General features: G+C 37.9%; 1 protein-coding gene across 2 annotated transcripts in view; it reads left to right on the top strand.

Annotated features, from left to right (window-relative positions):
* BRAF (B-Raf proto-oncogene, serine/threonine kinase) overlaps positions 1–26611 on the top strand; it is a 79927-nt gene that overhangs the window by 40215 nt on the left and 13101 nt on the right. Inside the window, exons 4-17 of one of the 2 annotated variants that reach the window (XM_039570908.1) lie at positions 1869–1972; positions 2681–2783; positions 4099–4247; positions 5302–5421; positions 13614–13773; positions 15376–15412; positions 16783–16902; positions 19565–19701; positions 20407–20524; positions 21234–21318; positions 22797–22973; positions 24127–24173; positions 24738–24856; positions 25585–25716. In XM_039570908.1, the coding sequence (XP_039426842.1) occupies positions 1869–1972; positions 2681–2783; positions 4099–4247; positions 5302–5421; positions 13614–13773; positions 15376–15412; positions 16783–16902; positions 19565–19701; positions 20407–20524; positions 21234–21318; positions 22797–22973; positions 24127–24173; positions 24738–24856; positions 25585–25716 (1608 nt within the window). The remainder of the gene's footprint in view (positions 1–1868; positions 1973–2680; positions 2784–4098; positions 4248–5301; positions 5422–13613; positions 13774–15375; positions 15413–16782; positions 16903–19564; positions 19702–20406; positions 20525–21233; positions 21319–22796; positions 22974–24126; positions 24174–24737; positions 24857–25584; positions 25717–26611) is intronic. The other variant, XM_039570907.1, reaches the window with a different exon arrangement.

Below are 26611 nucleotides of genomic sequence, written 5' to 3' on the forward strand. Positions count from 1 at the left end.
GAAAGAGAAAAAATGTACGACCCACTCAGTCACAGGGAATGACTGCATGCCTGGTAACGTGGTGCTGGTTGTGCTAACCACGTTTCCAGGGCTTGGGAGCAAGGGGTACCCGTCACAGAACAACCCTATGAACAGTTGGTTTCAGTGTGAACAATTAATTTGAAAAAGACATAAGCAACAGAGGGCTGGTTTACAGTGGAATGTTTTTGAGCATGTTGACAATAATAGGTGCTCCCAGGCTCCCTCTTAATACCAATGATGGTATTATTAACAATTAAGGATGTTTTATGCTGGAAGAATGAGCTACAGGTGATTGAATACCATGGTGTTAACTTGTGGGATGGGAAAAAGTTACTTAGATTAATAAAAAGATACATTAAAAAAGAATGCAATGTGTAAACCAAAGTCACCTAAGGCTGAATATCAAGATTGTAAAGTAGTACGCTATAGAATGTTCTTTCAAGGAATTAATAAAAATTCCCTTTTTTTTAAATGTTTGTGTTGACCAATGAAATGCACAAATATCCTGTAAAGAGGCACTTTCACATTAATGAGAGGAAGATAGTGAAGCAAAATACTCCTTTAATTTGTATCTTCTGAAAGATCATATGTTTGAGTTCTAGAAATGCAATAGATAGTGTAACCTGAAGTGGTGTTCACAAAGCTACTTGAAACAGACTGCTACCTTGCACTGTCATGCTTAAGTAGGACATAGAGCCCCTAAATACCCATGGAAATTTAAATGCAAGGAACAAAAACTAGGCTCTGATCCAAAGCCAGCTGAAGCTGATTAAAAGACTGCTTTTGGCTACTGAGTGCTCTGGCTTAAGCCACTTGCAAGCTAGAATTGAGTTTCAGGTGTTCAGACAGACTTGTCAGGTTTGTTAAGTTGGTGGGTTTAATCTTCTGATCTGTGTTCGAGGTACTGTCCGTGATTATAGGAGATATCCCAGTGTGTACAGTGCCTGAAGCCTTAAATATTTTCACTATTGAGTTCTAAAAATAGTAGATAATATTCAATACCTTAACTACACTTAATCACCAGATCATGTATTACTCTTTTTTTATGGCTTGTCACTATACGCAGTTAAATGACAGGTATACCTAGAGATGATCTACTTACTTGTGTAAGATATACCTACAATTACAGTAGAGGTGAGGAAAATACCTTTACTTTATGTAGTGTGCAGTTCTTGATTTGGCTAGTTTTAATGTGCTCCTCCATTCTTCCCATCCTGTTAGTTATCTGAACTTTTCAAGCAAGGAAACAGAAGAGAGTAATATGTTTTTCATATAAGATGTATCTGTAGAGTTACAAATATAGGTTAAAGTGAGTGGTGATGGTCTGCCTGACTCAGATGACTGTTTTGTTTCACTTGTTTGCATGCTTATCTTCTGTTTTAGAAATAGAAAATGAAATACTTACATTTTATCGTAATGGTTTTTTGAGTGCAGTCCAAGTTAGTTCCTTCACTTAATTTCACTTGGCATGTTTCCCCACTTATGTTCAGGCCAGCCTGTAACATTAAAGCTGTATGTGGTTACTAGCTATCTGTGAGCCGTGTCTCCAGTTTCTTCTAATTGAGTGAAGTTTGAAAGTCACTTTTGGAACTGAGTGAAGATTTCGTTCTAAATGTTAAAAGAAGTGTAGAGCTTGTTCTCTCTTCTAGCTGAGCTCCTTTCCTCATATACTATTCAGCAATAAAAATTTCCTCAGTACAAAAAAGGTTTTGAAAAACTCTGGCCTACAATTCTGTAAAGCATCCTGAAGAGTGGGTTTTAGCACTTGAGGGTTAAAATGTTTGCATCAGTTTGGGGGGATAAATTGGAAATTGTTTTAACTCATTTCTTTTGTATTTGGCTTCTAGGTTCCAGCAAGATGTGGAGTGACAGTCCGAGACAGCCTAAAAAAAGCGCTGATGATGAGAGGACTTATTCCAGAATGCTGTGCTGTTTACAGAATACAAGATGGGTATGGTTTGTGTAGGGTGCTTTTTTGCTCTTAGACTCTCTTACTGGAGCTACCCAAGATGGCGAGTTGTATCCAGAAGCTGTTTACAAAGTTCAGAATTATGTGATACTTTGCACTAAACAGTTTGCACATCGCAGACGTGTTGAAAAGAATGTCTAACTCCTAGGAAAAGGCTCAGAGAAAGGAAAAATAATATGAGATTATGGCAAAACACTCATTAATCAAACTCAGGCTAACGAAACAAGTATTAGATAGGTTGTGTTAACGTCTTGGTTTTGTTTCATTTGTCCATAATGCATTCTTAACTAAAGACAGAGTTCCCTTGGGAGGAAAAGAGAAAGAGTCTTCAGCCCTAAAAATTTGTGTATTATCTTCATGTACACAATTAGCCATCTCTGTGGAACTCTTACACAACAGGTACCTTCACAAACACTCTATCTGATCAAAAAGGCATCTGCCACGTTGGAAACAAGGAATTGGCCGCTACTGGAGCTGGTTGAAAAAGTGCATGTCCTTCATGCAGTTTGTCCAGGGAAGATGTGTTTTGTTTGCTATGTACTGAGCCTAAAGTCTTGCTTCTGAAGTTTCCTGCAGGTAGACTGTGTAGCAACCCCCCACAGTGCAACTTTTTAGCTGTCTCCCAGCTTTGGCAAGAGACATGCAAGGGCCTGTGTGCTGATGCTAATGAGAGGCTTATTTGCACTTTAGAGAGAAGAAGCCCATTGGCTGGGACACAGACATTTCCTGGCTCACGGGAGAGGAGTTGCATGTGGAAGTTTTGGAGAATGTGCCACTTACGACACACAATTTCGTATGTACTGGGTTTTGTGAGATGTTGAGTGGGGTTACATCAGCTTCGTACTTTCAAATTCAAATTACCAACTTGGAATATTTTGCATCTGTGGGATGTGGTGGGAGTTGCAAAAGAAGTTTTTAATCACAGTAGCTTAAGTGAATTAGATAGAATTGTATTTGAAATAAGTGATGTTAGAGTACTTGATCACCCTTAAAACTTTCACATTTGGTTGGAATACACCCTCTAAAATCTATAAATGTAGGGGGTTTAAATCAGCACTGCATTGCAGAGCTGTAATAATAATCTACTATTTTTGTATTGCTGTATCTATAAAATGTATTCTGGGCCTCCCTGCTGGCTCTGCAGCAGCAATTAACTAATGAACTAACTATTCCCAGAGCGGTGCTGACATCATCAATGATGCAGTGCACAAATATGTTTTGACCTGATAAGGCACCAAGTAAATGGAAGCTGCTAAACAGAATCTGTCTAAATGTTTCCAGCTACATACAAAATCCTGGAAATAATGTTTGTCACATCAGGAAGAAAGACCTTCTATTTCAGTTTAAAACAGCAAAATTCTATCTGCAAGCTGAGTCAACCTGTTTAGCTCAAACAAGCTGTTTGGGCTATGGCTAGTCAAGTGTACTCTAGTAGGCTTAACATTTTGTATATCCCTCCGAAATTCTGATTATTACATGTAATAATAGAACTAAGAATGTGTTTTTAGGGTAGGTATTGCTAAATTTGAAAATTAACTAAATCATTTCCCCCCTATAATTTGGGGATGATGCATGATCACTTTTCTGTGATTCTAAATGTTTCTGAGTTTCAGTAGTCAAAATTACAACTCTATGTGTAACTGTACACTGAAGCCCTGTATATATATATATATACACACACATATATATATGCCAGGGTGTATTTCCAGTCCTGTGAGTATTGGATAGAAATGTTCTTTGGCTTCTGGAAAAATCAGAATATGAAACAATATTTCAGCAGCTTTTGTTTTTATAGGTTGTATCCAAATAAATTCTGAATGTTTATGTCTAACATGATAATAGTGATGTTTTGCTTCAGGTTTTTTGCTCTTATTCTTACTGCTAGTGAAGTAAGCATTAATTCCAAGAAACAGTTGGAAAAAGTTTTAATGCATGAGAACTGTTTAAAAAGGAGACAACCTTTTGTGTAAATCTGTTTGATACATAAAACTGTAGCTCCAGCATGACAAAAGAGGCTTGTAATTACACCTGAGGGAGGTAAGAGCAAATAGCCTATCTTGGGCTTACAGAAGGACTCTAGGTAATTGTGACTGTTTTTGACAATGTAGGTACGAAAAACGTTCTTCACGTTAGCGTTCTGCGACTTCTGTCGAAAGCTGCTTTTCCAGGGATTCCGGTGCCAGACCTGTGGCTACAAATTTCACCAGCGCTGTAGTACAGAAGTGCCACTGATGTGTGTTAATTATGACCAACTTGAGTAAGTAATCACAACTGATTTTCAAGTTGAACCTTTTAATAAGTGTACAGCTGTCAGTGATTTCTTGTGTTAAATCTGTAATTCAGGAAGTCAGAGGAGGTGCCTGAAAAAAAAAAAACAGGAGTTCAACTGTTCTTGTGAGACTGCTTAATTCATACTCTTTCTGTGCCAGCTCAGACAACCAGTTCATATTTCTTTGCTGGTCTATGAAGTGGTTTTTTTTGAAGCATGAATAGGGTTGCTGAGTACTTGACTGTATCAGACAGACTTCTCATTGTTCACAGTTGTTATTATTAATCAAAACTGGTTCTTTATTATGTGATCGCTAGGCCCCTGTTTAAAATTTAGCTGTGGGTTTATTCTCTACAACCTTAGAAAGTGTTAAGAGACACTGGTTGATTATAGTGAAATTGCAGTTGCTTTTACAATAATTGAAAATAAATCTGCTAGCAAGATTAATGCCTAGGTAAGAAACATGAAAGAGAATGTCCCAAACAGTCCAGTGTTCTTGGATTGAGTTACTGATCTATTTGTGTAAGTCTTTGATGTAGGTTTAGGATCTGGTGTAAACTGGCTCTGTTCTATTTGATTAGTTTCAGCAGAGGCTATTAAGTCTTTTAAATAGACTTTTGTGTAAGGAATAATTTAAAATGCTATTTTTCTCCCCAAGAATGAATTTAATTTCAGTTTATTTTGGTATTTGTAACTGTTTCTGCTGGCATCTCTGGAGTTTGTTCTCAGGGTATAAGTTTATGTACTCACAGATAGAAGTTGTGCATTCTTGAAGAACCAGATGTTTGAAATTCCAGCTAAAAAATTTAAAAATTAATTCCACAAAGTTTATATTTCAGGCATGATCTTTTGATCCTTTGTGAAGTAAATAATACTTCTAACAAATCTTGCAGATTTAGTGTGTTAGTGTAATCTTTACTGTAAAATTTAGAATTTAATCAATGAGGTTTTGGGGTCTTTTTTGAAATCTTTGAGTATTATATTGTGAAACTTCTGGGTTTTGCACAAGTTAGGTTGTTCTTGTTTTGTTCTTGCCTCACAGTTTGCTGTTTGTCTCCAAGTTCTTTGAACACCACCCCATACCACCGGAGGAGGCCTCCTTAGGAGAGACCACCCCAGCATCTGGATCATACCCCTCAGTGCCCCCCTCAGATTCTGTTGGGTATGACCTTATTCGTGCTGTTTAATAACATAACATTTCAGTACTGTGCTAAGAAACACTCAAATACTGCTTTGCAACTCTGCATTTTTGTAATCTGGCTTCTCATGCAGGTATATCCACCTATGCTTAACCTAAAAAAGTGAATGTTTTCATTCACATGAATTCTGTAAATTAGTAATGAGCCTAAGTTAAATGTGTGTGTAACTGTCTGTAGAATTGGGGCATTACCTGTTAAACTGATTTCTTCTACATGATACCTTAGACCTGGTCTAAACTGGAAAGATTTTATACTTAAAATTAATATAAACCAAAATTATATTCTCACAGATTCTCTTAGTTTGTTATCAAACTACAATTTATATGCCTTGAAGTGTCATACCTCAGTTTCAAAATAAACCACATTGCTATCAGGCTGATGTGAACAGGTGCCAGTTTCAGGTTCATAACACTGCTTTAGTAGCTTTTCCACATACACTGCTCTAGTATCCTCCAGACCAGCTGTCTTCTTCCTCTTCGTGTTGGGGCATACCAATAGCAATTGTTTGCTGCAGCTCCAGGTTTTGTAAAAGCAGACCTCTAAAACTGACCATACCCCTGTATTTCCAACAAAGATTCTGGACCCTTTCTCCTCGAAGAGATAAGAGACCATATTTAGATTATGTTCCCAGTAGCAAAGAGATCAATGACACCATCCACCATTAGGTAGTTGAACAAATCTCCAGGGAAGAGTAACTCAGGCATGTATATCACACTCAAGAAATCTGATGCATATTTATTAAGAGCACCAAATACAGAAGCCTTCAGAAAACCATTCCCAGGACATGTGTGCTGTGTGGAGTTGAGCTGAATGTGGCAGAAATGCTCTCCTGGAATCGTGAACATTGTTCCTAAACTAAAGCAGAAACACACTGGAAGCTATGCAGGCACTTCTAGACTCTCAACCAGAAGATAAATTCTCTGGACAGCCAAGACTGTTTTATGGAAGATCAAATACAATGTCTCCCAGGAAAACAGATTGACAGTCCTGCAGAGGATACCTCACTTGGTAAGTACAGAGATTATGTTCTTATTTGTTCTATTTTGTGCAGATTCAAGTGAATTCAAAAGTACTTCTTCAAGGTAATGAATGTTGCCTTTAGATCCTGTGGATATTAGTACACCAGAGTGTGGACAAGGCTGCTTGTCAAGTCTTTGTCAGGGTACAGCCAAAATTGTAGCTGGGCTAAAACTATTAATTCATGAAGAAACTTGTTCATACCAATTGTGTTAAATGCTAGTGGATGTCAAAGGCACTATATAGCCCTAATCCTGATATTCTGAATTGTCGTGCTTTTCAATTGCCTTAGCCTCACATTACCAGCTTGTGAGGTTACAACAATATGGATTGTCTTGATACATGCACTACTTCAGGCAGTCTTAGTTTTGTGAAGTGAAAACAGAAAGAAAAAACTTGAGACCGAAGCTGGTTAATGCCATATATGTATAAAAATGTTAATATTTAAATATACTTGCTAGTTGCTGTTTAGGAGCTTTTCCCATGTTGCATCTAGAAGTGTTTGTAATTGCAGAAGCTGTAAAAGGTTTCTAGTTTCCTCCTTTCTGTTTTGCTGTACATTTTGTTACACAAACCAAAAAAGGGCATACATCATGCCTGCAAAGCCATGTTCATTTTGAAAATGGTTTATGATTATCAGCTGGTGTTCATATGTAATATGCATGTTAGTCATACAGTTTTCCCCAAGCATCTGTGTATGTAGTATTTCCTTTCCAGAAGTAGCTCAGATGTTACTGAATGCGCATATAGCACTGTCCATCCATCTTTCCAGTTATCTTTCTTGCCTTTCTTTAATAATACTTCTCTGCTTTTTAAAAACATAATTGAGGAAATGTTAATCTAGCTGAATTTAAAAAGCTTGCCTTTTCTATAAAAATGTATACTCACCTGTGGTTTTGTTCAAGATGACTGCTACAATATGGGAAAACAGCTCAACTGGAATAAAAAAAAGGCTGACATATGAGCTTATCTTGTCCAGGAGGAGAATACAAGATTGAAATTTGAGAGTTGAAGAATGGGATGGAAAATATGAGGAACTAGCACTTTAATAACTCTCCCTAGATTAATAATTGTTCCTTTGATTTCTCTGTTCTCCTAGCATCTTTGATGGCACAGCTCACAGAGGAGGGGATGTTACTCATCGTTTGGTAAACCTGAGGAAAGAGAAGGCAATCATCCCTCTTCATCTCTAGCCTTGTGAAGGGATCCCAGCAGGAGGCAAAGTGCCCAAAAGAAGGAATTTTGTGTTGCAAGACAAGTTGGAGAGCAAAGGCGTGTGTGACATGCTGATGCACTGTCAAGAGATCAAATGGAAAAGTTTGAAAGAGAAAGGAACATAAAGGAAAAGACCATTGGACATGATGCAAAAGCTGCTAAACATGCTGGAGAACTGTTTCACTTTGCTCATGTGTAACATCCTAAAGCAAGCCTTTCATTCTTCCAACTGTGAGCCATAGGCAGTTCCTCCAGGTTTTCCACCCCAAGATGAGGGAGCACATATGGTCCCATTTCACATTTCTGAACCCCTTATAAAAATGTGTCCGGCCTCCACATTAGGTTTTGTGTCCCATTTTGCTTCTTTCCATTTGCACTATCCTGTTGTGCCAAAACAGCCATTTGAGTTACAATCTGCAGTTAACTGGAAAGAAGAGAAGTGTAGGTCTCCCTACTGAGAGCCATTTGTAATAAAATTGAAGTAAGCAAACTGTATATCATACATTGTATTTGTTTCGTTCGTTGCACTGTCATGAAGTTTCTTCTCCATCTTGGCTTGTAAAATATGAGCACAGAATTTCTGTCAACCCAGTTCCCTCAATCTCAGATACATGAAAAAGAGAGAAATAAGCAAGTTGGCAACATCTTGGCTCTTTGAAAAACAACATTTCCCAATATGCTTCATCTTCTAAGTTGGAGGAAGAAAAGGGGAATGTCTGGTGCACCATTCTTGGAAGCTTGCCAGTCCTTGCCTTTGAGCAGGCTCCAGCTTGTGATTAAACACCTCTGCTTTCCTTTCTGTCTTCCAAATGTTCACTGATCATTCTGCTTCAGCCAAAGATACTTGAATGTCTAGAAAACTTCTGAAAAGCCAAGGAAGCAAAGAATACAGTCTTACGATATTACATTTTATACTACAATGCCATTTAGATCCTGTGGTGTGTAAGTTAGCAAAAGCTTTGTGTTTTAATTCATAAAACAATGAACTTTTTCCCCTAAAGGTTCTGGCACCAGGCCTTTTCCAGGCTTCTCCCTGTAAATGTTCCCAAAGTTCCTAAAATATGCAACTTGATATGCATTCTTGCTGCACAGAAAAGGTTTGGTATCAGAATCTTTAGAAAACCCTTTCAGTCCATACAACAGGTGAGGGAAGCCTCTTGCTCTCCAAAACTTTTTTTGCAAAAACATGCTAGTGACCTGGAGCTGGTTGGAAGGACTAACAGCAACAGTGTGGGTCTCTTGATAACCCCTGGTATGTGAAGCTATCAGGAATTTTAGGTTCATCAGCTTTGATATGTTCCCAAAGGCCACTATAAATAAGTGCACCGCATTGTGATCATCCTGGCAGCTGTTTTTCACCTACAAGCCAACATGGATGAAAACAAGTTATCCTGGTGTAAAAATCTGCACTAATGTGTGAGGTAATGGCTGTTACAGAGCTGTCCCATGATGCTTCTAGACTGACTTCAAAGGGTGCTGCAAGAATGATTTTTACCTTGTAGTTCCAAATTGGTACTGCTGTCCATTTCTCCAAATCAGCGTTTGATTTGGGATTATTGAGTATTTCCAGGCTGCAGGGATGAGGAAAGAAAAAAATTAGTGTTTTCTGGCAATGTCTGTGGAGTACCTCAGTAATTAAATCAGCAGCTGTTTGGCCTCCACAGTTTAAATTTACCAGCTTGCTACTATAGCTGAAATACCATTGTATCCCAGATCCTTAGCAGTCTTTAGAAACTACTTGGAACTGGAAGTGCACTGTGTTCTTCATTAACAGCAGTAACAAAAACCAAATCCAGTCTGATGTTAACACTCTGGTGTAAAGAAAAAAAAATTAAAACCTTGATGCGCATTTTAGCTTGCAGTAGGTTTGGTTTGGATATGAGTGTGCAGCCTGCCAGGTAAATAGTGTGTGCAACACTGAGCCCCGTGGCTAAACTAAGGTGGACTTGTTCAGGCTGTGAGGAAGATAAAGAAATCTCAATCCAGGAGAGATGCTGTCATTTTAAAAAGGAACTGTTACATGCCTTATAATTGAAGCTAGGTGAATGTGAATTTTCAGTTCAAGCATTTGCTCAACTACAGCAAAATAAAAATGCAGTCAACAAAAACTTGAATCCCAAATATACCTATTGTAAGAAAAATTTCAAGAAAAATCTTTCCTGAGTAGACCAGCTCTTAAACACTTGAGAAACATCACATTGGTGAGTAAAGGACATTGAGGAAAATCTGTATTAAAATTTTCTTTTGCATTTGTAAAGTGAACTAATTTATATCATTGCAAGTTCTAAAATGAAGTAGACATACTGAATATGATTTTAAAAAAATGTTTGTTTATATGTAACATAACGTGCAGATACTTTCCTGAGTTACCTTACTGTTTCTTGTGGACCCAGTTTTGTGGAATAGTAAATCTGTGGACACATGGGCACTTGCTGTACTTGGTAAAGGGTATAAAAATTTTACATCTTATCAGTTATCCTTGTTTCCTGATAAAACATCTTTCTGTTTTGCCTGATAAAAAGGGAAGGAGCAATGTGCTAATCACAAACATATGGTCCAAGGTAAAAAGCATGTTCTGTCATACTGCCTGGAAAGGTTATAACATATTAGATTGAGATTTGATAACTATCAGCTTGTTGCCTCAGAAGCAGAGAATCGTTTGTTAAAAGAATGCCCACATCTAGGAGGCTGGGAGAAAGTGATTCATCTACTTACTTGTAAAAGGTCTCCTTTACCAAGGTGGCTGTAAACCATTCACAAAGGCCACAGGAACAACAGAAGCTGAGCTCCTGATATTCAAACTGCATGTTCCTTTAAGTCAGTTATTTTTTGGGATTTTATTTGATCTTTATTTTTGGAGAGGTTGGGTTTTTACTTGTTGGGGGTTTTTTGTGTGTTTGGTTTTTCTTGGGTTTTTTGGGGGGATTGGGGTTTTTTTTTGTTGTTTCTTGGGGTTTTTTTGCAGTGTGTTTTGTCAGCACTGTGCTTCCATAGCCTAAGAACTAGTTTTGGAACTGGCCTGGAATAGACAGTGTCACCCTTTTCCAGATGGTGAGATCTGGCCCTTTGAGCTCCAGTGTCACTTCTACTCTTCTCGAGTCGTTACAATTTAGGAATACTGTAAGAAGGGCCTTTTGGTAGCTCAGAGGATCACTGCATTCTTTGTGGTGACGTGTTCTAGATAGGTCAAGATCTTGATGCAGATCAAGATCCAGCTTTTACCACACATGGGCAGAAACTGAGCTTGTGATCTCAGTAGGCTGTCTTAGCTAGCAAACCCCTTGTCTCTTTTACTTCACTAGTTATCTTTTTCAGGAGAAATTTCCATTTAGCAGAAATAACCTACTTTTTTTCAAAGTGTCTCAAGGACACCCATTAATAAAATCATTATGGAGCACATGGCTAACGGCTTATGAGGTTCCCATCTCCAGATTCTTTGTTGTCTAAAGCCCAGAGACACTCCAAGTAATAGCTTAGAGACTGGGGAAAAAAAAAAAATTCTTTACCAGCCTGTAATTATTTTCTAAAGATCTGGACTTCCCCCAGTAAGAATTTAATTGTTAGAAAAAGCTATTCAAGTTGTTTTTAAACATGGTATGATGTAGCATGCTATCTGTGTTAGCAACATGATGGACATGATGACCTGTGACCAGAAATACAGAAGTAGCAGATGACCATTTATGACTCAAAGGAGGATGTAATTGAAACAATATTGCCTCAATCTGGTTTTCTCTCCATCGGCTTACTCATGATCACAGAATATCTGATGGCTTCTGTTTTTGTCATGTGGCAGAGCTCAGATGGTGTGTCACAGTCACTCCTGGTGCAATGTTCTGATGGATGTTGTTATATATTTCCCTTAGTTTCCTTGTTACCTGAGAGCTCTCAGGAAGTTTAAGCAGGAGTTACCTATGCCAGCAGTGACAGTACTGGCCTGGTTGAGACACTTTTTAGACTTTTGTTCTGATTCTTTTGTGTAGCATTTGACACGCTTTAATATGAAAATAGAGTGCCTTTAAATGTCAGTCAGGTCCTGCATTTGGATCTGTGCGGTGTCCCATGTCTTGATGTGTGTTCTAGTTGCATGATTTACATACAAAAACATTCAGAAGTTCAGAACTTCCTCACCTACAATATTTTACCTGAAGGCACTTGGGTAGCAGTGAATGAAGACTTCAGCTTATGTGTATGTACAACTGCATTTTAAAAAATAGTTCTGAAGTTATAAACAACTTCTGAAATGCTGGGCTTTTCAAGGCCCTTTCTCAGAGATTTGAGTATTGGTTTTTTGAGTTCATTGCTTCCCAGTATCTTTCCAATATCTATATTCTGTCATGTGACAGTAGGTAACTGCTTTTTTTTTTTAAGTTAAGCAGGGTTAAACCCCCTGCCTCTTCTCTCCTGCCCACTTCCCAATCATATTCAAGTATTTCATTGGAAGACTTACTAGACTGTTACTTGAGTTAATTTGCAAGCACCTTGTTTTGCCATTTTCAATTGTGAGATTGTTGGCCAGGAAGGAAAAGATGACAGCTACTTGGGATACAGATAGCGCTGAGTTCTGGGATCAGTGCCAAACTGGATAAACTTTTCAATGAAAGGTAGGATAGTAGGCTATAAAGCAAACATGTTGCTGAAAAAATGCCAAGGTGTCCTACTGAAAATGTTAGTTTCCCCAAAGACCTTTGGAGAGGCCAAGGAGCATTTGCTTACAGGAGGTGGCATCAGGACCTATTGCTACTATATGCTGCTGTCTGTTTTATTTCTGAAGCTTCTCCCTGTGGATGTTGCCTTTGTGGTCATGGTAATTAATCCATGAGTCATTGAATGGCTGGAGGACTCCACTCCTGTTTTAGAACTGACAAAAAGAAACCAACTCTTAAAAACCTTGTTGTCAGATACCATGTATATTTTAACATAAAGTTTTCTTTGGCAAAGGTGGCAAATGTTTTCATTAGCCTTTTGCCTTACATCCATTAGATTGGATCATTAGGCTTAACAGTGACTGACCTTGACTAGACTAAGAGATAATTGCCAGTTTATTGCACTTTAACAAAATTATGGATAACCAAAGAAGTGACTTTCTGCCTTTTTACAAACAACCCAAATGTTCAGTTGTTTTGTCTTTTGAATATTCAATTCATTATACCACAAATTAAAGACTTTATCTACATTTATGACTGGCAGCGTTTGCATTTCTTCAGGAAGCTTGTTTGTGTATTCTGAACACTTATCTTTTAAGTCAAACCTATTGCATTGTAGCACTGTAAATAACATTTGAAATGTTGTGCTATTCAAAGTTATTTCTTAAAGGTTGAGGTTAAAAGGTGATATGTTTATTTTTAGTGTCAATAATACATTGGCCGTGTTATTTTTAGTATCAATAATACATTATTATTAATCAATTAGGTTGAATGACCAGATGTAATTTTCACTCTGTCTTCTCTGAAAAATAATCCCATCCATACGTTTTGTTTTATGACATTTTCTGACTGTAACATTAATATGAGATGTTAAGCATTTTTAGTTCTCAATTGCTTACCATTAAAATGAGTGTATTGCATTGACTCAGAGGTGAGGAAACTGCAGAATACCTTGCTGTCTGCAATGCATGTTGGGCAGCATGAATTTTTCAGATCAGGATTTATTATTGCTAGTTTGGTATGGTATGGTAGAGTTTTCTTTGTTTTAACTCAGAACACTTCACAACCACGTAATTAGCTAGTTGATGCAACAGAGAGTTGTTGCAATTGATCATAGGGGAGTAGAGACCGTTCATTATCAATTGTTTTTATTCAGGGCTTTAGATCAGTTTTTTTGTGTATGTATTATTATAGTTGAAAAGGACTTACCACACCCACTATGCAGTGTTTGAAGCCATTTGTAGACCTAAATCCTCTTTTTCCTTGACTTTGTTTCTCAGACCACCAATTCTCCCTAGTCCTTCTCCTTCAAAATCCATTCCAATCCCACAGCCCCTCCGACCAGCAGATGAAGACCATCGGAATCAATTTGGGCAACGCGACCGATCCTCTTCAGCTCCCAACGTCCACATCAATACAATCGAGCCAGTCAATATTGATGTAAGTATTATTAACAATTAGATCAGGAATAGTAGATTTGATGTGTTCCTTGTGAATATCAGTGTGTTAAATTCTCTGTGTACGCACGAGTGCTGTGTTTCTAAGATAATCCTCAGTGGTCTGTCAGAATCTTCAAAGATCATTCATTTTTCTTTTTTTTCATAGATTCTTTTTTGCTGTTGACAGCTGTAAGAACACAAATAATCCATTCTCCAAAAGGAGAACTGCCTTTTGACAGTCCTGTCCTTTTCATTTTCAAAGAAACATTCTGCCCCAAACAACTGCTTTTTTTTCCCTGTCATTAGTCCCAAGGCTCATGGTGTTAGCTGTAGTAAGTAACCACTCTTGCAAACCATTCTGTGTGTTAAACACATTTTTATGCAAGACAGGGATTTTTTAGTATTTTTATTCCAAGTAATATTTTTGGCATTGGAGAAAACTAAATAATTAAATTAAGCTGAGTTCACATATACTAACAGTTCCTTAAGAGTTTAAGGAGCCCAGTATATGTTACTCTGAGACTTCCTTTGGAGTGTTCAGAAACTGCTACGCTTAAGTTTTTTTCCACAATTTTGAAATCTCTGGATGGTGAAATGTAACTAATAATAATGGTTGGTGTTAGCCTAAGAACAGTTAGGACCTTTCAAGATGTTGCCTTTTGCTGATTTTGCTAACATACACAGTTCGTATTTTAGCCCTAAGTCTGCTCTCTAGAAATTAGTCATTTGTCAGAGGAGCAGTCTTGAAATCTGCCTGGACACTGAGGCACAAAATCTGTTTTACATGTGAGCTAAGGGAAAGGTGAAATGTTGATTTTAAGAGTTGTGGCTATGTAGACATTTGCATGTGGTATATGGCAGTGGTGCAGCTGAGGCATAGCCAGTGCTTTTGGCAAAGCATAGGTGTGTAAGGGAACAAATATGATTATGGAACAAGAAGGGAACAAATATCATAATCTAACCAAAAAAAAAAAAAAGCTTCATTATGAAAACAGACATACAGAAGGAAACTGCTAGAATTTTCTACTTCTGTTTATAAAATCCTTAGTATAGTTTGCTTTTGGTCTGGACATGTTGCAAAAGATTCTCTCAGTTCACAGAGGATTGCAAATGAAGCAAGCCTTCTGCAATTAGTCATTTCTGAGAAGAACAGTGTGCCCGGCTATGCAAATCAGGTGTGTTGTTACAAGAAAAAATGAAGTAGGACTCATTTGACTGATGTACCTCAGTACAGGAAATTGATGTCCCAGGTTCTGATAAGACAATTCAATTCGTTTGTGCTACTGTAACAGGAACATTTGACTCAATATTTCTTTGTATGTTTTGGCCAACTGCGTTTTTAAATCAATATTTTCCTGTCAGCATCTCTTTTGAGTAGTGTACATTTCACTTTACTACTGGGAGATGCTGTTTTAAAGCAACTTAATTTTGAGAAATGCAGTAGTTCTTTGGAGTTATTGATATTAGTAAGTCAGGGTAGGAAACCACTTTTATTTCATGGGCATCATATGACACTATGAATTCTCAAACTTATCAGTCTCAATTGATTCCAGAATATAAATGTTAATACCTAAATTAAACACAGTTTTTTAATTTTTTACAGGACTTGATTAGAGACCAGAGTTTACGAGGAGAGGGAGGTAAGTGGCATTTAAACTAACTACTGTGTTACATTTAATTACACAACTGCTTTGTCCCTTCCCATTACCCTACTTCCTTCTACAAAACACAGACACGATGCAAAATATGACTAGAACAAAAAGTGAATTTACATTTGCTTGTCCATGAACTTAGTATTTGTTTCACAAAGAATTGAGTCATTTGCTGGTCATTCTGGGAGTGGGGGAGACAGAAGGAGAAAAAGTTTTGAAGTAGTACTTAGTTTTTTTTAGTTTTAAAATTACTTAGTACTTTCACTTTTTTACTCTCTCTCTCACACACACAGATATACACCCACACTTATTCACTCACATGGCTGCACACAGATACACTACAACTTCCCAAACATTTTTATGCCTGGTGTTACCTCTTCACCCATGGAAACAAAAGGGGTTTTCAGCGAAAACCATTGTGGTAATGGGCCTTCCATATGAACTGCTGCATCCTAAAGCGGCTTGAAATACTCCGGTTCTTCTCCCCCTCTACCCCTGCTGAAGTTGCTGCTTTGCTGTACTGCATGCCTGTGCTACTCTTGGAAGTGGATTATTAGGATCTTACACTAAAGCCAGGTCTTTTTATGTTTCCTTCAGTAACTCACTGCTCTAATTCACAGTTAAGTCAGAACTAGTGCCAGGAGGTTTATTTTTCTTCATGTGTTGTGCACGGGCCTCTTAAGTCACTTCTCCCACTGGTTGTCAAGGTCCTGAAGAGGGCTTCTTATGTGCTGTATTTATTCCTATGAATATAATAAAGCAGAAATATTGAAAATAGAGAAATAGTAAGTAGGGCAGGCATATGACAGTTTTTCCAACTCCAAATCAGTAACACAGTTGTCTCCTACTAATTATAACTTGCTTCAGCCATAAGTATGGTCTGAATTACTATAGAATACCCTTTCACTGACTTTGTTTCTCCCATGCAAATCTGGTATTTGGTAGGATGTGTTGTGTTTGATGGAGCTGTCTTTAATAATGCCAGCAAAATGCACTTTTAAAAAAGAAACTTCCTTTACTCCTGCAAGCTTGTAATTGAAAGTTGCCAGTTTAGCTATTTTTGTATGTGTTGATAGGTGTGGCTCTCCAGAGTTTTGCCCATTTTGTCCAACATTTAAATGTTGTGCAATCATGTTGGTTTTAACTTTTGATCATAAACTGTCTGCTTGGCGTCTGAAAACAATTGGCTATTCCAGTCCTGAAACGGTGTTCTTGGGAATTGACTTTTTTTCCTTCAAAGTACAGAAGCAATCTATGATTAGGAGTCAAAGCATCCTAGTTATTTCCCATGACTTCTTTCATTTCTTCTATGTGTCTGTCTTTCTGTCTCTGCCTGCCCGTCTCTTTCTCTCTAACAGCCCCTTTGAACCAGCTGATGCGCTGTCTTCGGAAATACCAATCCCGGACTCCCAGTCCCCTCCTTCATTCTGTCCCCAGTGAAATAGTGTTTGATTTTGAGCCTGGCCCAGTGTTCAGAGGTAGTTGGGCTCTTCTTTCTTGTTTTCACCCAAACAAAATAAGTAAAACCACAGATGCTGTTTGTGCCTCACCCTCACACCGTGTGTATGTAAGTGTGTGAGTTTATCAAAACACCTCTGTTTTTTGCTTGGCCTGGCTGGAATGCTTTGAATGTGCTTTTCACACATACCCACTTTCACCTTTACACGCTTGAAAATTATTGTAAGTGAAGTCTGACTTAAATCTTCAAAAGCAAGGAATTTCATAGTTGAGGTTTTTCTGTGGACCTTAACATAATTTTTCTAAACAAAGGTCATTGGATTGCATTGCAGTGATTTTAAAGATAAAATGATGCCCTTAACTTAGAATTTCCTTGACTGTTCAGTTTAAGTCAGTTCAGTGCTATAACAGTCTTCTGTATTTAATATTCTTTGTTTTGAAAAGTAATGTAGGAAATCAAATGTGAATTACGAACATTTCCATTGATATCTTGTTAGGTCTCAAGCTTTTCAAGTAATGTGTCATGTCAGCTTTCAACAAATACTTCACTTTGACAATGTGCTGTTGACACCACATCAGGGCTCTAGATGGTTTGAGTAGTTTTTATTTAGTTAGTAAATTTGACTGAAACAGTATTTCTGTCCTGTACGATGTCAAATAAGACACTTAGATTTTCATGTCATTGACCGTAGGGGTAATTCAGGCCTTAAGCTGTCAATGGATCTGTTGTATTGCACAAAATCCCAAAAAATCTCTGTGGGATTTCACCTGCTGGAGAAACCAACTATTGAGTAATAGCATGAAATGTTTGTACTTGTGTCTATACATAATACATGTAGAAATGGTTAGTTCAGTGCATGTAGTGTGGTTTTCAAATGCTACCATCTTGGCTGTTTCAAAGACTTTTGTTTCAGAATATATCAAGAGCAGTTCACCTTTTGAACTTGTAAAGATCTTCCAGAAGTCTTTGTAAGAAGACAGGTGTTCCCAGCAAGCAAACTGGCTACAGAATGAAATATGTTACATGCGGCTTCATAGTCCAAGCTATTGACTTAAATCCAGCATTATCTGAAGTGTTCTACTCTAATAACTTGGAAAACAGGCCATCTGGTATTATTATGAACAGATTAACTACAGTGTTCTGCCGTGTGCTGTGAGCGTTTTTGGTGATGGGTGAATATTGTGTTAGTGTTCCTATATTGCAGTATTAAAATCGAAGTAGGAGATTTTAGTTACCACAAAGAAAATGCATCCCAGATCTTTGCTATTGCAGAGAAAATCTGTAGCCCACTAAACTTTTGGAAAATTGCTCATGTTCTGGGAACATCATACATTTAATTCCATGTATGTTTGATTTCAGATGAATCATGTAAGAATAAATGACAGTGTAGTGGCCATAACATGATCATGAGTCCATCCTTCAGGTCACTGGCTTCCAACTGCTAATAAAAGTAGTTAGGATGCCCAATATGCATCATTATTGTTGCTTTAGTATGTGGGACAGAGTTTACAGATGCTGTGTCCCATTTTGTATTGTTGGTTGTTATTTTGTGCATCCACTTCTACGTGCATAGATTTTAGCTTACTGAGTCCAGTGATGGATACATATAGTCTAATAAATTAGCATGCACTGAGTGACTGAACTTAAGCAACAGTTTTAAAAGTCACAAAGTTGGGTTTTGAACTCTAATTGACATTAGGAGACACTTTTTACTTAAGAGGAGAGCTTCTAGGAGAATGAGGAGGAGAATTGTCTTCCACCACTTCCCAGAGCACTGATGTGAGAGAAGGCAGTGGAATGTTAGAGGTCTTGTTCAATGACATACATTGTTTAGCAAAGCAGCATGAATTTAATTAACAGTTGACCCTATTTTATGTCCTTTGCATTGGAAGGGTCAGCATAACCTTGTTACGAATAATTGTGATGTATTTTAAAAAGCAGTGTCTAGGTGAAGTGCTCTATTTGAAAAGGGCCACTGGGGCTCTGAAACAGCTCTCTTAGTAACATTTTCCTGCATAGATTTGTTTAGATAACCTACAGGCTACAGACATACTGTTCTTTTTGTGTTTCCTAGAATATGCTTCAAATAGCTAACTAAAGTACTTGTTCTTTTTTAATCCTTTCTAAAGTCTAATATTTATTTTTAAATCATAGTTCTCTGCTAACAGATAGCTTTAAAACAGCCAAATGATTTTCAGGTGGCACTTGGAGACTCAATCAGAAAACAGTTCAATTATTTGCACTTAGTCTATTTTGATTCCAAAGTACAGTAGTTCAGCTATTTGTTGGGTTCCTAAAAGCTTAGCTACAAGAACTATCAGAAGTAGATGCTGCTAACTAAAATGCTACTGTTCTTCTCAAAGAAACAAATGGAATTTAAAAAATACATTTTAAATTATTTTTTTCTTACTTAAAAAGACATTGTCCTTTTATTAATTCATGAACAAGAGACTGGGGACTATCTATACAGGGATGTTTGGTATAGACTTGTCTCTTCCTGAAATCAGACTTGAGCACTAATCTAATATTAGGGCAATATTCCTGTATATGTTTGTTCTTTCTTAACATTTACATTGATGTTTAGAGATACTGCATCTTAAACACAAATCTTGCAGCTAATGTCAATACATTCTTGTAAACTGCATTCTTACAGATAAAACTATCCTGTTTCTGAAATTTAGGCTCAGCTGCAGGCTTGTCTGCAACACCTCCCGCTTCTTTGCCTGGGTCACTAACCAATGTGAAAGCGTTACAGAAATCACCAGGACCCCAACGGGAAAGGAAATCATCCTCATCCTCAGAAGACAGAAATAGAATGGTAAGGGAAAGATCAGCTGTTTTCTTTTGTAGAAGTATTACACAGCCATATTCCTCTCACTTTTCTTTCATCCAAGTTTTCTAAATTATTTTGAAGCTGACTATGACAATGATCAAGCCTTGAAACCGATAGATAATGGAGTGGGATAACCACTTTAAAACCACTTTAAACTAGTAAATAATTGTGGGACTGATATATAAATAATTTAAATAATTGACTAAACTCACTTTGACTAGTGTGCCTCATATTGTAATGCCACTTTCCCTTCATATAAGAGCTTAACTTTTCCCACCATGATTCATAAACTTTGAAAGTAACGAATGTATGTAACAAATTTTTATGTAACAATTCATAAAAACATAAAAACATCCACTTATTTAAATTCACAGTTTAATATTATGATTAAGAATTTAAAATCAAATACTGCTTTCTTTTTGGTAAGCATTTCTTAATATTTTCTGGTTTTAACACTGCCAGAAAACTGTTGCAAATGTTTCATGCCAGGTAATAATTTGGCATACCTATGTCCTGAGGTTTTGTGTGCGGCTAACTTTAAAAGTCAAAAGACAACACGTGAAAAAGAAAACCCTTTTAGGACATTAATGATGGGAAATGCTGGTGAGAAATTTTTAACAAAGGAGCTGTTTTCAGAGACATTAATGCACTTGTTTTCTCCCTTTTTATTGTTTTTGCACATACATGAAGAAAACTCTTGGTCGACGGGATTCAAGTGATGATTGGGAGATACCAGATGGACAGATCACAGTTGGACAAAGGATAGGATCCGGATCATTTGGAACAGTCTACAAAGGAAAGTGGCATGGTATGTGGCCATCGCAGCAAGCAGCTGTTCTTGAGGAGGTCACAGTGCCTGCCCAGGCACACCCAGCTGGACAGCAGCTTCCCAGAAACACACCTGGGGTTCTGGTGGGCACCAGGCTGAAAGGGAGCCAGCACTGTGCCCATGCCACAAAGAGGGAGGATGGGGTCCTGGGCTGCAGTAGGCATTGCCAGCAGGTTAAGGGAGGCAATCCTTCTCCTCAGCACTGGTGAGGCCACACCTGGAATGCTGAGTCCAGTTCTGGGCTCCTCAGAACAAGAGAGACATGGACATAATGGGGAGAGTGCAGTGAAGGGCAGTAAATATGATTTTTAAATTAATACGTAGCGTGCTAAATAACTAGTGTAAAAACTTTATATTGCTTAGAAACTCAACTCTTGCATGTTCTTATGAATGGAGAAATGATTAGGGTAAAGATGAAACACAGAAAGGCAGGAAGAAGCATCCATCTTGATGAATGAGGATTTCAAATGTGTATTTTTAATAGCTTTGGCTTGGCTATGATTTCTCAGAGTAAAGTAAGAAGAGTATTTTTACATTTGACTGAATATTGACTTTTTTTTAAATTGTAGTGATTTATTTCATGTAAGCTAAAAATCAGGGTATCCCAGAATTTCTGATGCTCTGTATAGCATTTTCTCAAGAGAGGAGTATGTATCAATGGCTCTTACTAAAAATTGCTGTTTTAAAGGTGATGTGGCAGTGAAAATGTTGAATGTTACAGCACCCACACCTCAACAGTTGCAGGCTTTCAAAAATGAAGTAGGAGTGCTCAGGTAAGAATATTTTTAATGGCATAAAATAATGTGTGTAGATTTGTGCTTCATTAATCATTGAATTTTAGCTCTCCATTAGAACATGTTGGTCTCACTCCTACGTGACGATGCTTCAGGCAGAAAAAATAGCCATTTAAAAATATTTCTTTGTACCCACTGCTAGTCCTTCCCTGTATGTGTTTGTCTGCACATCTGTGTTGTCAGTACATGTATGTCCAAACACTCAGGACTGGTTTTTGCTATTGTACTGCCCCCAGGGTACAGTCAAGCCTAAGTGCGAGCTGTAGGCCTTTCTTTCCTCTCATTCACATTTTGAAATTGAAGGAGAGCATGACTAATGGCTGGTTTTCAGCTACAGTACTGCCCATATTATCTGTTGTTTAATAGTTTCTGTTCAGTAACATTAATTTCTCTGAGGTTTTTTTTTTTAAATGTAATTCTCATAAAGTAACTTCTTGATTTCCTTTTCTCATGTCTACTGCTTCTACTGTCTCAGAGGAGGTATTTGGTTTGGGTTCAGCTCTTAAAAGAAGATCCATCAGCATGATATGATAGAAAATATATTGTAAAGAAACATTACATCAAAGTACAATCTTGACTAGTGTCGAGCTTAATTCTGTTTTAAGAAACAAAATAGCAAGAAGGTTTTTACCCCTGGAAACCTGATGTGTTGACCTGGGCACCCATGCTGCAGAAGCATCCCAAATAAGCTACATGGTGAAAGGGAATGGTCAGCCTTTTACCCCAGGAAAATGTTAGTTCCAAAAACTCTTAAGCTCATGATTGTGGAAGTAGAGGCATTCTGAGGTGTGCAACTTTGGATATCTCTTCATTTTTTGGACAGAATTTTGACAGAACTTAAATCAAACATTTTAGTCCAGCTTTCTGCTGGGAGTCCCATAGATGGAGTCCAGCATTTTTGTTTGTTGATTGTTTCAGCACTTACATAGTCACTTGTTCTATCCTTTGACCCAGACAAGGCATATAGTTGTGCCTGTAGTTGTGCCTTCTCCATTATGATTCATCATTACATAGCTTTGTGGTAGGATTTGCAGGGAGCTGCTTATTTTTTGTTTCCTCAGCAGTTACTCTCAGCATCACTTGACAAATTCTTGAACCTGAAAAAGGCACAGTCACATAGCATAGAACTGTCCTAGTCCACATTGCTGCAAGGACAAAGGCTCTGGGACACTCTGGAATCCCATGTTAATTTTTTCATGTAAGAAATCATAAAAGAGCTCTGACATTTTTCACCTACCCCAGAGTAGTTATTCCATGTTAGTATGATAAGAAAGGCTAACTTGAGGAATCATTCATTAAATGAATCTAGCAAGAGGTTATCATGTTATCTTAGTAACAGTTGAGATTGACTCAACCCCTTCTGTTTGGAAATACTTATGTAGACTGTGGTAGATCTGCCTGGCTTTTCCTGATTTCCTGATCTGATTTCCTCCTGGTTCTTATTTTTTTGTAAACAGGAAAACACGACATGTGAATATCCTGCTTTTCATGGGTTATTCAACAAAACCCCAGTTGGCCATTGTTACACAATGGTGTGAAGGGTCCAGTTTGTATCACCATCTACACATCATTGAGACCAAATTTGAAATGATCAAGCTAATTGATATTGCACGACAGACTGCACAAGGCATGGAGTAAGTATTGAATTACTTGTCTGCAAATGAGCACTGGGGCAATGTTTACTTATCCCCTTCACACTGTGGCTGCCATTGGCAAATAAGGCCAGCTCTCTGCTCACTTTGCTGAGCCCAGGGTCCTGTGTCAATCATCAAAGCATTTGGTGAAAGTATCAGAGCTCTCTAAATAGCAGGTTTCAACATCTGAAGAAAACATACCTATTTTGTTCTAAGGATTGTAAATAATCCTTACTCCCAGAGAGGGTCATTGAGTTAGAATTTACAAAACTAGGCAAATATTGTGTGTCAAAATCAGAACACTGCTGTAAGTCCAGAGAAATCACACTCCAGCTGAAAAACCACTATGATTGCAGTTCATTGTGCCATTTTTCTACTCAGTACTCCATTACATTTTCAGTCAACAGGTGTGGAGGTGTTTGCAGCAACCAGCCTTAGCCTTCTGTTAGCCTGTGCATCTCCCCAGGCTCCATCTGTAGGTAGGGGAGATGCAGAAGCTGTTTTATGAACATGATTCAAAGCAGAGACACAAATTGGGGCTTTTCCCACAGTTTTGTGCCAATCTCATTGACTAAACAAAGAGCCATGGGAGACTAGTTGCCTAATTCAGGCTGTATCTGCTGTGGGGCAAGTACACTCCCCTGTGTTCCCTGCCATCTGTTTATCCAGGCTGCAGTCAGGGGATCTTTTTTCCACTCCTCTACTAAAAAGCAGTCAGTGTATCTGAGTACACACTGAGACTGGGAAAAACATTTAGCTCCTGCAATTTAGAAACACCGTATCTAAAGCTGTGACGGGCTCACAAAGTGTCTTGACAGTCACCATTAAGGCTGGAAGGCAGAACTTTCAGCATGGAATTGCATAAAAAAATTACTGAAGTTCTTTTTACTGTGAATATTGAGTTAGTATTGAAAAGCAGAAGTTGGAGCATAATTGTTATTCATCAGTAGCATCAGATTTGAGCTGAAAATTTTTAATTTTTTTTTTCCTGTGAATGTTGCAGAAACTGTCATGGGTAACCGAAGTTTTACTACCTGCATAAATGTGCAGTTTGAATGTCTACAGAATTTATGTTTCAGTAGTACAGTGAATTTTGAGTTGTTGATTAGTGAAGTATTACCTAACCCACCTGATCTGTGATGTTACTTTTCAGTTATTTGCATGCCAAGTCAATCATCCACAGAGACCTCAAGAGTAATAGTATCCTTTCCCAGAGCTGTAAATCTGGAAAGCGAAAGCATTCTTGGTTGTTTTTTATTTTTTTTTCTGCCAGAAATTAACTTACTGATGTGAAAAGCTGTTCATGTGTGAATATTTGCCAAAAAGAAATTTTGTTGAGAAGGGGTAATATCACTAGTAACAAAATAAGAGATGCTTACTATGTCTTTTGATTTGATTGCAATAACATAGGGAGTTTTAGTTGATATCACAAAGATTTTTCTGCATCCTTTGGTTTCTTCATGTAATGAAAAATTACGTGAGCTGGCTCATGGAACATTTTCAGCTTTTCTCATACTTGGCACTTCAAGAAGGCCACCTGGCCATGGTCTGTTCAGCACTGGCCCAGTCATTACTTATGTAACCCTTACATGCCATAATTCACCATGCTGGCTGCCTAACACCTGTGTGATATGGAAACCTTCTTCAGTGACAGTGAATGGTTAAAACTGTCGTGTTCGTGTTGCAAATTTGTACCTGTTTATTGCTTTTTTTAGGACAGGCACAGCACAGCTTGTCTGTTTTCCCTTAACATTCCCCCCTTAGATATTTTTCTTCATGAAGACCTCACAGTAAAAATAGGTGATTTTGGTCTAGCTACAGTGAAGTCACGATGGAGTGGATCCCAACAGTTTGAACAGTTGTCTGGTTCCATTCTATGGATGGTAAGCAAGGGGGAAATGGTGAGCTTGTTTCAACAAATTTATTTACCTTTGGCCAAAGTTTCTGCTTCTATGCCTCTGGCATGCTGGCTTAAGCTGGGAAAGACAAGCAGTAATGCAAAGTAGTAAATGAATGTTTTTCAGTTCTTCTTTAAGCATGTGTTTTCCAGTAGTCAGCACAAAAACTTCAGTGTCTCCATCTTTTATTCTGAGGTTTAAACTGAAGTGAAAATGGTGGCTAAGGAAAAAGAGTATCATTAATCCAGGGCTGAGAAGGTGAGAAAAGCCTTGCAAAACATCCTGCAAAAGAGTAGAGGAACTAGCTCAGCGAAAAGTAAGATGGTCTTAAGTTTTAAGGATTCAAGAAGAGTTACTTCATACTGCAATCTCCTGTGCAGCTCTACTTCCTCCTTTTCTCCCTGGAAAAAATTAAGTTCTGTTCGCTGACATTATTTTAAGTGTCATTAGAATTACAGTTTCTAAATACCTTCTCAGCCTGGACAAGGTCATTTTGATCTGTCATAGAGGAGTAAAAGGGATCAGCAAGCTGAAATGAAGCAGTGAATTTTGAGATTCACGTCAACATCCACTCTGTCTTAGGACCCAGTAACATCTGAAGGCAAGAGTGGGCCTTGCACCTGTACCCTGGACAAGTCCATATTTGTTCCTGGTATGTGAGGTGCAGCACAATGTAGAGAAATAAAAACTAATTCTTGCCTTTTATGATACAGGCACCAGAAGTTATTAGGATGCAAGATAAAAACCCATATAGCTTTCAGTCGGATGTGTATGCGTTTGGGATTGTTCTCTATGAATTGATGACTGGACAGTTGCCATACTCCAATATCAACAACAGGGACCAGGTAAGGGGAGGCATTGACTTCAGTCAAGTGTAGCCTGAAACATAGATTGATTCAGCCTTGGGTGGTGAACATTCTAATGTTCTGTGTGTTTGGTGTTTCTGATTCTGATGCTGTGAGATGACATTTCTGCATTTTCTAGATCTGCCTCAGCCACATAGCAGCAATTTACTTACTTCTCTTGAGGTATTTTTTGTGTTCTTTTTATTTTAAATATAGATTTTCAGCTTCTGAACTGGTTGCCAGGATACTTATTAGGGAGAGAGCAGATTACTTAATAGTGATCTAGTTTAGAATAGTTCTGCAAAGTGATCCCCCATATATGTGTTCAGTTATTCCTCTTGTTCCCCCCACCCCTCCACTTGCAGTGAATAACAAATAGTGCAGCTACAGGATTGACAAAACAGAAGAGCAGTCATCTCACCGAATGTTTTGTATTCATTTCTACTTTGAGAGAGCACACACACCATCTAACTGAATTGCAGGATACCAGCATTTCTCAAATCCTGCTTGATGGACTATATAACTTTCCAGAGTGTGGGAATCCTGTAAGAAGATTACTTAATTGTTAACAAATATTCCTTAAGTCTTAATGATCCCACACGCTGTAATACGTCTCCACAGGATAGGCACGTTTGGGAAGGCATACCTGATCCATTATTTCTGTCTAACCTGAAAATAGTATCTGTGCATCAAGATCTTCGGTGTAAACTATTCTGTGTCTGAGCAGTGATGTATTTATGTTGCTTCTGTGTCCTCATCCCTTGTTTTTTCACTGTCAGTACTTGAGAATTGAAACCATAGCAACGTTCATCTGTGAATGCCGTTTTAACAAGGCTGCTTCCATATCTGCCAGAACACTTCATCCCAATTCATCAAATTTGGAATGACTCCTTTT

Source organism: Corvus cornix, chromosome 1A (genome assembly GCF_000738735.6).
Source record: "Corvus cornix cornix isolate S_Up_H32 chromosome 1A, ASM73873v5, whole genome shotgun sequence".
NCBI classification, from domain to species: Eukaryota; Metazoa; Chordata; class Aves; order Passeriformes; family Corvidae; genus Corvus; species Corvus cornix.